The sequence below is a fragment of the Populus nigra genome, chromosome 18 (genome assembly GCF_951802175.1).
Source record: "Populus nigra chromosome 18, ddPopNigr1.1, whole genome shotgun sequence".
Lineage (NCBI taxonomy): Eukaryota > Viridiplantae > Streptophyta > Magnoliopsida > Malpighiales > Salicaceae > Populus > Populus nigra.
In genome coordinates this window covers 4,322,777-4,335,821 of record NC_084869.1, presented here as the reverse complement: position 1 = coordinate 4,335,821, position 13,045 = coordinate 4,322,777, and the positions used below count along the sequence as shown (strand labels likewise).

The window sequence follows — 13,045 nt, the reverse complement described above, 5'->3', positions numbered from 1 at the left end:
TTTTTTTCAATTTAATCCTTCACAATTTGATCTTTATTAATTTTTCTTTCTTATTTTTTTTTAATTTTATCCTTTAATATTTTGTTTATTTTTAAATAAATAACATAATTTATTTGAGTTTGATATTTATAGGTTTATTAAGATCTTAAAAAAATACTGCAATATTTAGTTGGTTCTCAATTTCTTGAGCATTTACTTAAAATAAAAGATTATAATAAAATTATTGAACCTAATTGAGTTCATGACCCGAATTATAAATTTGAATGTTTAACTTTGATTGGTTAGGAATTAAATTTCAAATTTTATTTCGGTTTACAAATAATTTAAGATTTATTTAATTAAATACACCCATGAACTATTGAAATTACAATTGAGATATTTATGTTAAAAAATGCATAGGGAATGCTGTTATATTCAATCTTTTTGAATTAAAAAAAATTATTCAACCAGTAATGAAATATAGGTTAAATAGCTAATTAGATTTAATTTGTGTTGAAATGTGTTGAAAAAGAATAAAATCAAATATTTAAATAAAATAATATATTTAATCAACATGTATTGATTCTGAGCATTAGACAACTCTCAAGTCTCAACAAATATTCTAAAGATACCCTGTTGATCTTCAAATCCAATTTAAGGACAATCTTTGTAATGAAATAATTAACTATTTACAAATATTAAAATAATATATTCAAAATTAGTATTTTTTGATAATATATCGGCGTTGTCTATAATTTTTTGTTTCTTTGTTTTTTATGTTATTTTTCTCTTCCAATATTTCGTGTGTGCATTTTAGGATTTGTGCCATTTGATTTTGCTTTGTATCCGTTATTCAGCTTTCGAAATTCGAAGCTCAAAAAAAAAAAATTAATAATAGAAAAACAATTGCAAAACTTCCTGTTTTATTTTTTTACATTTTAAAAGTATTTTTAAAAGTATTTAATATTTTTTTATTTACTTTAAATTAATATCTTTTTAATATTTTTAAATTATTTTAATTAGTTAATATAAAAAATAATTTTTAAAAAATAAAAAAAATATTATTTTAATATATTTTTAAATAAAAAATATTTTAAAATATAGCCATTCCAACCATCCTATGTACGCTTTTTCTTTTTCTTTAACACCGACACCTTTTCTCTTTATGTCACTTCTCAATGATGTCTGTACTGTAGGACGGAATTTTACATTGCTTTAGAAAACCTCCGAACAAGAACCGAACGGAAAAGCAACCCACAATATGACCAAATAACAATGTCCAACGGCCTGATAGTTTCATCGTCTCCGGCAGCGCTGAGGCTCCACTGGGATGTGTTCTTAAGTTTTCGCGGAGAAGACACCCGGGAGAGCTTCACCAAACATCTCTACGATTCTTTAAAAAAGCAAGAGATCAGGGTCTTCTTAGATGACTCTGGAATGATTCAGGGAGATGAGATTGCTCCAACTTTAATGGAGGCAATTCAAGATTCAGCCTCATCGATCATTATTCTTTCACCAAGGTATGCCAATTCTCATTGGTGTCTCGAGGAGCTGGCAAGAATATGCGAGCTGAGGAGGCTGATCCTGCCTGTTTTCTACCAAGTTGACCCATCTAATGTCAGAAGACAGAAGGGTCCTTTCGAGCAAGATTTTGAGAGTCATTCCAAGAGGTTTGGAGATGATAAGGTGGTGAAGTGGAGAGCAGCAATGAATAAAGTTGGTGGCATTTCTGGTTTCGTTTTTGACAACAGGTGATGTTAATTGAATTTTTAATTATTTATAAGTACAATTAAAACCAAGTCTTTCCCTTGGGATATTGAATTTTTGAAATGTAATTGAACTTTCAAAAATGTTAGGATATATTTCATGGAGGTGAACATTTAACCCAAAAACTGGGTTTAAATGTTAGTCTTGTGAGGGGGAGGGGTAAAGAAATCTTGAGATGATAAATGCTTGGGGTTTGATGTCCTTCCGAGTTTTTTTTTTTTTTTTTTAAAAAAAATTTAGCACTATTTTATTCTTGTTTTTTCATCCACTTATATTGTAGACCATAAATTTATATTTTTATAATTCTATTCAATTTATACTTTCATTTAATATTTATTGGGACCTACCCGCAATGTAGGGGCATAATTTTTTCCTACAAGATGGTAGAGAAAAAAATATTTAAATATGTCAAGTTATAGTAAATGATCAAACCAATTTCTTTTAAAAGAACCAGAATGATTGATCATCTGTTAACAAGAATTAAGTTAAAGGTTTGTAAGAAGAAGTATCAAATATATTATGTTAGATAAGGGGTGTGTGGGGGTATCCGCTGGCTCTGCCCCTTGGTTTTTGTCCTTAAGTTCTTACATAAAGCTTAGAATATCAAATAAATGAAGCTGAGCTGAGCTTTGATGCAAAGTTGTTAATTCGTTATAGTTTTGATTCTGTTTTTTGAATTTGAATTAGAATGATATATTATGATTTCAAAATATTTTTACATGTGGTTTCGGGGTTGCGTTTCAATTTAAATCCAAATATAAATTACCTTGAAATCATGCAATTCAAAAATTCAAATTTCAAATACAAGTAAGAGAATGAGAGTTAAACCGATATGACTTGATTGACTCGATGAATCCAAAGTTAAACCGATATGACTTGATTGACTCGATGAATCCAAAGATAATCTGAACAACTAGTAAAAATATAGTTTAATTAAATAAAAATTAAGATGAAATATTTTTTTTAAAAAAAATATTGAAACGACAATATATTAGATCGACCCGAGTCAACTTGAGTTCACTTTTAAATTCATGCCCTAGGTTATGAGACCATAATAACCCCAAATAAAGCAAATCAAAATAAATTAGAAAGTTTAATTCTCAATAAATTTATTGTTGAATGATGAAATCGAGAAAAATTCAAACTAAAATTCAAACTAAAAAATAACCTTTCGAAATAAAATTAAGAATTTGACCAAAATTATGAAAATATCATCGGTAGTCTTACAAAGACTTTTTAAACTTTGATTGCCCTAAATTTTAACTTAAGATATAATAATAAGTCAGGAGACTCCTCGTATGATTTTAGTTTGATCCAACGATTGGATTAAGAGATATGATTAATACCATAAAACTAGAAAAAAAATTAAAAATAAAAGAAAATTAAATAAGAACATTATTTGGCCGTAACGGAATGGCCAAAACAGAACCAGAACGTTTCGGTTAGAATTTAGACAAAATTTACAGAACAAGTTGAAATTCTAAGCAAGATAAAATTTGTTTTGATCTATTCTGTTTTTTAAACTATAACAAAATATACCAATCATTCTAGATATAATAGAACATATATAATTAACAACATGTGCTCAAACTTGACTCATCTAATTTTTTTCAGACTCAAATTTAGCACATGTTAATCATGACAAGGTAAAAAATTAAGTCTCAAGCTCACGTATTCAAACTATTTTTCTTTGATTAGGCACGTTTAATTTGTTTATATTATATAATAATCATTGAAATTTAAAATAGAATATAATGCCAGACAAATATGAAACTTGTTTCTTATCCAGCATTTTAGTCTTTAAATAAAAACCTGTAATAATATATCAAAATCAAAATACAAAAAATAAAATAAAAATAAACATACTTGATGTATCACTTCTATTTTTGAGCAAAATATAACTACATTTTTTAGTTGTTCATATTACATCCACTTATGTTATTGCTAAATGATTATTGAATTTTATTTAGTAAAGATAAAGTTATTAACCATTTATGAAATTATTTTATTTCATGAAATTTTATATAAATTCTTTCTCTTTTTATATTTCACAAGTTCAGAAATGAGTTTCCTTATAAATCTAGCTATCATCTCAGAAATTCTGAAATTTGCAAATTAGCCAGCTATGTATTTTTTTTTTTTTTTGGAATCAAGTCATTTCACTATCAAAAGAAAATGAAATGGCAAAGCCTATACGAAGAAGTGCCAAGTAGCCTGAAGTCTGTTACAGCTTTAGGTGCTCATTACACGCTAAAAGAAGCCTTCAGACACGCAGTTTTCAAAAGCCTATATGGCAACTCGTTGGGTTTACTATCACTGCAATTATGTAAAGTTCTCACCTCATTTTTATATAAAAAAAATAGCTAACGTTACTAATGTTTTATCATTGTGTTTGCTTATTACAGCGGAGAAGATCATTTGATTCGGCGATTGGTCAATAGGGTTTTGCAAGAATTGAGAAAAACCCCGGTAGGTATAGCTACTTATACGGTTGGACTGGATTCCCGCTTAGAAAAGTTGAAGATGAGGTTCACAGATGATAAATCAAATCGCGTACAAGTTCTTGGACTTTATGGAATGGGCGGGATTGGTAAAACAACTCTTGCCGCAGCTCTCTTCAATAAACTTGTTGGTCATTTTGAAAGTCGCTGTTTCATCTCAAACATTAAAGATATTTCTCAAGAAGATGGTGGTTTAGTAACGCTGCAGAACAAGCTTCTTGGTGATCTTTTCCCAGACAGGCCTCCTGTAAATGATATTAATGATGGTATTGCTGTAATCAAGGAGCTGTGTCATGAGAAGCGGGTGCTGGTTGTTTTAGATGATGTGGATGATGTAAACCAGCTGAATGTATTAGCAGGAAAGAGAGATTGGTTTGGTGAAGGAAGTAGAGTTATTGTTACCACAAGAAACAGAGATGTTCTTGTTGAACATCTTGTGAACGAGTTTTACGAGGTAAGAGAGTTAGGTTCCTCGGAAGCCTTACAACTTTTTAGTTATCACGCACTTAGAAGAGATAACCCCACAGAAGAATATCTAAATATATCCAAGGAGATTGTATCTCTCACAGGAGGACTTCCTCTGGCATTGGAAGTGTTTGGTTCTACTTTGTTTAATGAGAGAGGGATAAAGAAATGGGAAGATGTCCTGAAAAAATTGCGAGAAATTCGACCCGGTAATCTTCAGGATGTCTTACGAATAAGTTTTGATGGATTGGATGATGAAGAAAAGTGTGTATTCCTTGACATTGCTTGCTTGTTTATTAAAATGAGGATGAAGAGAGAGGAGGCTATTGATATTTTGAATGGTTGTGGCTTTAGGGCTGAGACAGCAATCACAGTTCTGACAGTAAAATGTCTCATTAAAATTGGTGGAGATTATGAATTATGGATGCATGATCAACTTATAGACATGGGAAGACAAATTGTTCGATATGAAAACCTTTTAGATCCTGGTATGCGTAGTAGGCTATGGGATCGCGGCGATATCATAACAATGCTGAAGCACAAGAAGGTGAAAGTCATAACTTCTTGAAAATTTACTGCTATTGACAGTCTTGTACGCCACTAAGTAGTTCTATACTGTGCATGTGCACATCTTGGAATTAAGTACTAAACATCAACGCATAATTTCACAAAGAAGGTGTGATCGGAATAAACGGTAACTTCAGGAAATATACTGCATATTGATATTTCTTTACCATCATGTTGTAATTCTATACTGTGTTTTTGTAGTAGTGACGCATGTTGTTCTATATCAGTCAGTGTTCATATTAGTCAGTGTCTATATATATGTGTGTGTGTGTGTGTGTTGCCAAGGAGCTTCAAAAAATTCGTTTTCAGGTAACACATAGCTAGTGTGATTCATGGGCATGCCTGAAGAATCTTATGAAAGATGAGTATGTGTGTGTCTACCTATAAAACGTGAGGTGGAAACTAAATTTAATAGAATTGAAGCTGCCCTTGATGCTGAATGCAACCCTCAATGTGATTTCTTCACAAATTTTATTCTCAGTGAGGGAGATAAGGAAGGTGTTTTTTTATTGTCCACGGTCATATGTTATCAACCTTAATGGTTTGCTAGATTGCTTCTACTTTTTCGTTACATTACAACATGATTTCCACTTTCCTAATTGTGGTACTGTAAACAGGGAACAAGACATGTACAAGGTTTAATCCTTGACTTTGAAAAGAATAATTATGTCAGAACTCAAAATATTTCTTGGGTTAGCGCACTTAATCCGAGTTCTGCACTTGACTACTTGATTGAAAAATGTAAGCTGTTTCTTCAACGAAGAGCAGAGGAGGGAGAGCTGATACTTGACACTGAAGCCTTGAAATCATTGGTTAATTTGAGACTCCTACAAATCAATCATGCAAAAGTGAAAGGGAAGTTCAAAAGTTTTCCTGCTAGCCTGAAGTGGTTACAATGGAAAAATTGTCCTTTGAAAAAACTTACTTCTGATTATGCTCCTCATGAACTAGCAGTGCTAGATCTATCGGAGAGTGGAATTCAACGAGTTTGGGGTTGGACTAGGAACAAGGTATGCTTTGCTTATCTAGTTCGTAAAATAGCTTAAACGAATATGTTTAATTAATAACTACCCAGGATGATCCTGTTTCAGTCTTGCCCAAGTGAGATTTTATTGGAATATGATTCATGATATTCTCAATTTTACTATTGTTACAAGTCATTGAAGTTCTTTGGATCTGCTGTTATAGGAAATGTTTTTGTTTTTCTTTCTTAACCCATTTTTGCGATTGAAATATTCTTGTTTTTAGGTGGCTGAGAACTTGATGGTTATGAATCTTCGACGTTGCTATAATCTCGAGGCCAGTCCTGATTTATCTGGATGTAAAAAGTTGGAAAAGCTTGATTTTAAAGGCTGCATACAACTGACCAAGATTCATGAATCACTGGGGAATGTAAGGACCTTACTTCAATTGAACTTGGATGAATGCATAAACCTTGTTGAATTTCCACGTGATGTCTCTGGGCTCAGACTTCTTCAGAATCTCATTCTCTCCAACTGCTTAAAATTAGAAGAATTGCCACAGGACATAGGCAGCATGAATTCCTTGAAAGAACTTCTTGTTGATAAAACTGCTATATCTATGCTTCCCCAATCTCTTTACCGCCTTACAAAACTTGAGAAGCTTAGTTTGAATGGTTGCAAATTCATAAAAAGGCTGCCAGAACGCTTGGGAAACCTGATTTCTCTGAAGGAACTCTCTCTCAATCATTCTGCAGTTGAAGAACTGCCAGATTCTATCGGATCTTTGTCAAACCTTGAGAAACTAAGCTTAATGCGGTGCCAGTCACTCACTTCGATTCCTGAATCCATTAGAAATCTCCAGTCATTGATGGAAGTTTCAATTAATAGCAGTGCAATCAAGGAATTACCTGCTGCAATAGGTTCATTACCTTATTTAAAGACATTATTCGCTGGAGGGTGTCATTTTCTGAGCAAATTGCCTGATTCAATTGGAGGACTTGCTTCTATTAGCGAACTTGAGCTAGATGGGACATCAATATCAGAACTTCCAGAGCAAATTCGTGGTTTGAAAATGATTGAGAAGCTTTACTTGAGGAAGTGCACATCTCTTAGAGAATTGCCTGAAGCAATTGGGAACATACTGAATCTTACTACTATAAACTTGTTTGGTTGTAATATTACTGAGTTGCCTGAATCCTTTGGGAGGCTGGAAAACCTTGTGATGTTGAGATTGGATGAGTGTAAAAGGCTCCACAAGCTTCCTGTTTCGATAGGAAATTTGAAGTCTTTATGCCACTTGCTAATGGAGAAGACTGCTGTTACAGTATTACCTGAAAATTTTGGAAATCTCTCTAGCTTAAAGATATTGAAAATGCAAAAAGATCCGCTTGAATATCTCAGAACACAAGAACAGTTGGTTGTCCTTCCAAATTCTTTCTCAAGACTCTCCTTGCTAGAAGAACTAAATGCTCGTGCTTGGAGAATATCTGGAAAAATTCCTGATGATTTTGAGAAACTGTCATCGTTAGACATCTTGGATCTGGGCCACAACAATATCAGCAGCCTTCCATCCAGTTTATATGGCCTTTCTCTTCTACGGAAGCTTCTCCTGCCTCATTGTGAAGAGCTGAAGTCTCTCCCTCCGCTTCCCCCAAGTTTAGAGGAATTGGATGTTTCCAACTGCTTTGGATTGGAAACAATATCAGATGTTTCAGGCTTGGAAAGGTTGACGTTGCTGAACATCACAAATTGCGAGAAAGTGGTGGACATTCCTGGCATCGGATGCTTGAAATTCCTGAAACGGTTATACATGAGCAGTTGCAAGGCATGCTCCTTGACAGTGAAGAGAAGACTATCCAAGGTTCTCTATCTTGTACCTATACCGCTATACGTGCATGTTTTAGAGTGATTGACAAGTTTTGCCTCTTCTTTTTTTAATTGCAGGTTTGCTTGAGGAATATTCGCAACTTAAGTATGCCTGGGAGTAAATTCCCAGATTGGTTTTCTCAAGAAAGTGTAGTTCACTTTTCCGAGCAAAATAATCGTTCAATCAAAGCTGTGATTGTAAGTGTTGTCGTCTCTCTGGACCGCGAGATACCAGAGCACTTGAGATATTCCCCACTTATACCAGACATTCAGGCCATTGTACTTGATCAGAATATACCTATCCACAGCACCACATTATACTTACGGGGAATACCAAAGATCAATGAGGATCAAATTCACATATGTCGATATTCAAATATCCAACCTTTGGTTTCAATGTTGAAAGATGGCTGTAAGATACAGGTAAGAAAGCGAAATCCACCGGTGATTGAAGGGATTGTGCTGAAGAAGAGTGGAATTCTCCTGGTTTATGAGGACGACGATGATTATGATGGAAATGAAGAATCGTTGGATGAAAGTCAACAATCTGTATCACAAAAGCTGGCCAATTTTTTCAATTCATATGAAGAAGATAACCAAGTTTGTTGAAGTTGAAAGACAACGTGCACGATATTGAAGGGAATGAATGATCAAAAAGTTCAGCAAACATGCCATGCAATCTGTAAGTTACGTTGGAATTAATTTTGAAGTTTTTATTGAAAGTATATTTTAGTTCTTCTAGGTGTCTATGCATGTAATTATTAAAGATATATTTATTTTTTAAGTCTCTTGAATTATCTAAAGTAGTATAAATGAGTGTCGTAAGTTTAAATCCAAGTCTATAGGGACTTCTTCTCGTTTAAAAGTAAAATCTAGTAGGGTGTTTTGAGGAAGTTTGAGAAATTAAAGCATGTTTAGAAGAAAAGGAGAAATCCCAAGAGATTGTGGATGAACAAATGACATCCAAGGAAGAAAAATTAGTTGTAGGAGATGATATTGAGACCTTGCATTAAGAGAGAGAGAGAGAAGAAACTTAAGCTTGCACAAGAAAAGATGGTGCACAAGAGACACCACACATGAAAAGAGAAAAGAGAACTCTTAATGAGATGCCATTAACAAGTCACGACGAGATGATCGTGCAACGTATTTCAAATTTCAAGAGTTTTTAGACTTTTAAAATTAAAAGAGTATTGGAATTAATTTTAAAGTATTTATCTAAAGTGTCTTCTATTAAAGATGTATATATTTTTAAGTCTCTTGAATTATCTCAACTGATATAAATATTTTTGCAAGTACAAGTCTATCCAATTTATTTTTAACAAGTTAGTCCCTGACTACGTCCATTTATACTTTTAGTTCATCTAATGCTTGCACCTATGGTGAAAATGCAGAACTTGGAAGGTCTTGTCTTCCATGAGAATTGGATTTTAATTCATATGTAAGGTCTTACATCGGGCTCTGAGGATGCTAGACAGGACTTAAATACGTACTGGGAAGACAACTTCTCTGCTTGCTGCTGGCTGTGTTGATGTTATCTGAAATGCTCCATGTTGCTATCTTAGTTGTGGCTGGATTGAGGAATATGTCCCAATCATTCGAAGAAGAAGAAGAAGAAGAAGAAGAAGAAGGGTAATAATCATGTATGTATGCATGCCTATTTATGTATGTATCATTAGAAAACTTTTAATTATAATAATTTTATAATTTTTTATGTAATTTTTATTTCAAGAATTTTAACTTTACTTTAAATTTATTAATTAAACTCCTATAAATATGAAAGGTGAAGAGAGTTTTTATCTCTGATCTTTCTCAAAACTGTACCATGATTTATATTTTTATCCGCAGAGACGATCGAGTTCATCATCAAATGAGATTGAGAGCTTGCAAATTAGCCACTCAAAGTATGGGGATCTGAAAGTGCTCATAAAAATGCAAACGAGCTCCTTCTATTTCAAAGGTGTATTTTAGCAGCTATTTTTTTACCATGTCTTAGCATGCTAGTCAACAATCTCACCACTCTCTTTTCTCATCTCTCATCTCTTGATAGTCAGTCTGCTATTTTTATAGTAGACATCAGGAGTGTTCAAAAAAACCGATTAACTGAAAAAACCGAGAAAACCGATGAAAAATTAACCGAGAAAACCGAACCGAGATAAAAAACCGATTAAACCGATTTTAAAACCATAAAATTTGGCCGGTTCGGTTCGGTTCCGGTTTGACCACTTAAACCGGTGAACCGAACCGATAATATAAATACCACAGTAACTCAGTATGCCTAACCCTAATTCAATTCTGAACTGAAAAGCCGCCGCCCACACCAAAAAGCAAAGAGCCAAAGACGATTTATTGTCTTCTCCCTTCCGCATCTGTCTCTTCACAGATGCCCTTCCTTCACCTTCAATTTTCATCCTTCCTCTTCTCCCTTCCGTATCTGTCTCGGTGTCTCTTAACTCTCTTCCTTCAATTTGCATCCTTCCTCTTCTCCCTTATGCATCTCCCGAAGAAAACCTCAAGCTTCTCTCTTCACTTGCAGGTTTGCAGCAGAACAACAAGGCTCCTCCATTGATAAGTGTATCACTGTAAATTTCTAGGCTATGTTTTGGTGTGCGTTAGTCCTGCTCCCTTGCATTTTGTTGGTGTCTTGAAATATGGGTTTAGTTTCAATCTTCTTCAATGTGGTCTAACCATCTTCTATGAACCATGCACTTGCTAGCCTTAGAAATTAAGAGGCATCACTTGTACTTCACTAGTAACATTTGTCCGAATCATGATCTGAATCTTTGATAGCTCCAGCTTATATGAACACAAAGTGACTGCTGTAGTTTTAATTTGGAGATAGAAGTGAAGTTTTGAAATCTGAAGCTTTGAACAACACCACTTTGATCAGTAGGTTTTATTGAATGTAATGCTTCACTTACAAAAATTGCAGAAGTGCAGTTGATTGGAGCTCTGTCTTGTCTGAACCTTGGCATTTTCACTTTTGCTGAAGCAGTAAAGTTTGTTTTTATAAATCGGATTTCATGAAGGGATTAGGTTTTCCGGTTTTTTCCAAAAAAAAACCGGATTTAACCGAATCGGACCGGCTCGGTTTGAACCGGTTTCCGGTCCGGTTCGATTAATATTTCTCCAAAATAGTAAAATTCGGTTCGGTTGGTTTTTTTAGTCTAAACCGAACCGAACCGAACCGTGAACACCCCTAGTAGACACTAGATTGGGGAGCACACGCAACGCAATAGGTTGGACTAAATGTTTTTTCAATGTAAAAATAAAATGCTTTGGAGACATCAAAGTTTTTAAAGAAGTTTGAGAAATTAGAAAATTAGGTATATATTAGCTTTATTGAATTCAATAATCTTGGTTAATTTGATAATGTAATTAAAAAAATACAACAACTGATAAATTGAGTATAAAAACAAAATTGGTTCGAGTCAAGATGGGTTAACATGTGAAACGCATGACCTGGTATATGAGATCATGATAATCCTATAGAAGGATGAAATTAAAAAAAAATCAATTGTATAAAAGGACCTACAAAAAGACCTAAGCCAACCGAGCCAATCTTTCAAACTTATGACCGGAGTCTTGAGGTCCTAATCATCCCATAGAAGAAAAAATTGAAACAATCATGAAATCAAATTCTTGATTAACAAGATCCTGATTAATAATATGTCGAGGTATGGAATTGAAAAAGAAGGTTCGAATAAAAAAAGAAAAAATAAATTGCAAATAAAAGAACAAGGATCAAATCTAATATAAAATAAAAGATTGAGGGATGCAATCAAAAATATAATTCAATTAAAAAAATGATTAAAAATAAAAATAAATCAGAATAAAAAAAATAGAGACCAAATATGCATGGAAAAAAAATCAAATGAGGATCATATTGAAAGAAAAATTCAATTCCATGAATTATAAAAAAAAATAGGAATATAAAGAATAGGGGCCAAGTCTAAAAAAAATTAATTAAAAATGCTGCTCTAAAAATATATAGGGGTAACGCTTAAATCGATGAGGGGAGATGAAAGAAAAAAAAAGAAGAAAAGATATCTAGTGGAAAACTCAAGCTTTTTTTGGTTGCAAAGGCTACGCAAGACTGGATGAGCCACCATGAAGATCAAAACACCACCGTGGATGTTGGGTTTTGCCCATTTGATAACACCATATGCGTCATTGAAAAAACGCAGGCGAACCCACACGTGTTCATGTGATTTACACGAGCAATCCCTTTTTAACATTAAATAATATTTTATATATGCTGAAATATTAAATTGTCCTTGATCAAATTTAATAATAAAAAACATGAGGGGAAAAAAAATCCTTGATCCAAGTTAAAAACAATTTAAATTCAAGGTCAAAGTAGTTATTTATTTTATTGTGTTTTGAAAATGAAAAGTTGAAAAAACCTCTACCCTCTATTTATTAATTTTTATCTCAAATGGTATATTAGTCATTTTACTATATATATATAAACGGAAGATCTCGGGAAGATTTGCGAGCCAAGGGCTACATGTACGCTAAGATACTTTCAATGCAGTCCTAGTTAAAGCTCAAGCAGAGAGCTGATAAATGTATGAGGGTAGCATTTGTACATGAGAGGTGTGCAGGAGACAACATCAATAATATGAAACCCAACCTACAAACATAAGAAAAGCATATGAAAAAAAAACTATAACAAACAACCATGGAAACACAATTTCCAAGTAAAAATAATAAAAAAAATATATGGCTTAGCCCCTATAATCCAAGATAGAATCGGCATATTGTCACACTGGATATTTAGACGATCTTGAAGAGAGGGTTTGTTTAAATGTAAATTGGCTACTAAAGTTTCCTTAAAAGTAAAACCCCAACATTGATCATAGGTGGTTATGGATTATAGGGTTGCTTACACAACTAGGAAAGAATACAATCACCTTAGTTTGGCCTACTAATGAGGTT

At 33.2% G+C, this 13,045-nt stretch overlaps 1 protein-coding gene across 2 annotated transcripts; it reads left to right on the top strand.

Annotated features, from left to right (window-relative positions):
- Nucleotides 1-1,149: 1,149 nt before the first annotated feature.
- On the top strand, nucleotides 1,150-10,853 carry LOC133678186 (disease resistance protein RPV1-like). 2 transcript variants are annotated; one of them, XM_062100419.1, is made up of 8 exons: nucleotides 1,150-1,730; nucleotides 4,152-5,259; nucleotides 5,897-6,289; nucleotides 6,528-8,102; nucleotides 8,186-8,789; nucleotides 9,499-9,747; nucleotides 9,953-10,064; nucleotides 10,641-10,853. In XM_062100419.1, exons 1-5 carry the CDS (start codon nucleotides 1,255-1,257, stop codon nucleotides 8,714-8,716), a joined length of 4,083 nt encoding a protein of 1,360 aa, XP_061956403.1. In that variant the 5' UTR covers nucleotides 1,150-1,254; the 3' UTR covers nucleotides 8,717-8,789; nucleotides 9,499-9,747; nucleotides 9,953-10,064; nucleotides 10,641-10,853. The 2 variants fall into 2 exon arrangements, with proteins under 2 accessions (XP_061956403.1, XP_061956402.1); XM_062100418.1 differs by lacking the exons at nucleotides 9,953-10,064; nucleotides 10,641-10,853 and having other exon boundaries at nucleotides 9,499-9,838.
- The last annotated feature ends 2,192 nt before the right edge of the window (nucleotides 10,854-13,045 follow it).

What these genes read in the sequence shown, in the direction of transcription:
- LOC133678186 (XM_062100419.1), top strand. Translation starts at nt 1,255, where the DNA reads ATGTCCAACGGCCTGATAGTTTCATCGTCTCCGGCAGCGCTGAGGCTC. An exon ending in CAATGCTGAAGCACAAGAAG is followed by an intron (nt 5,260 to 5,896) that starts GTGAAAGTCATA and finishes TACTGTAAACAG; the next exon opens with GGAACAAGACATGTACAAGG. An exon ending in TGAAGAGAAGACTATCCAAG is followed by an intron (nt 8,103 to 8,185) that starts GTTCTCTATCTT and finishes TTTTAATTGCAG; the next exon opens with GTTTGCTTGAGGAATATTCG.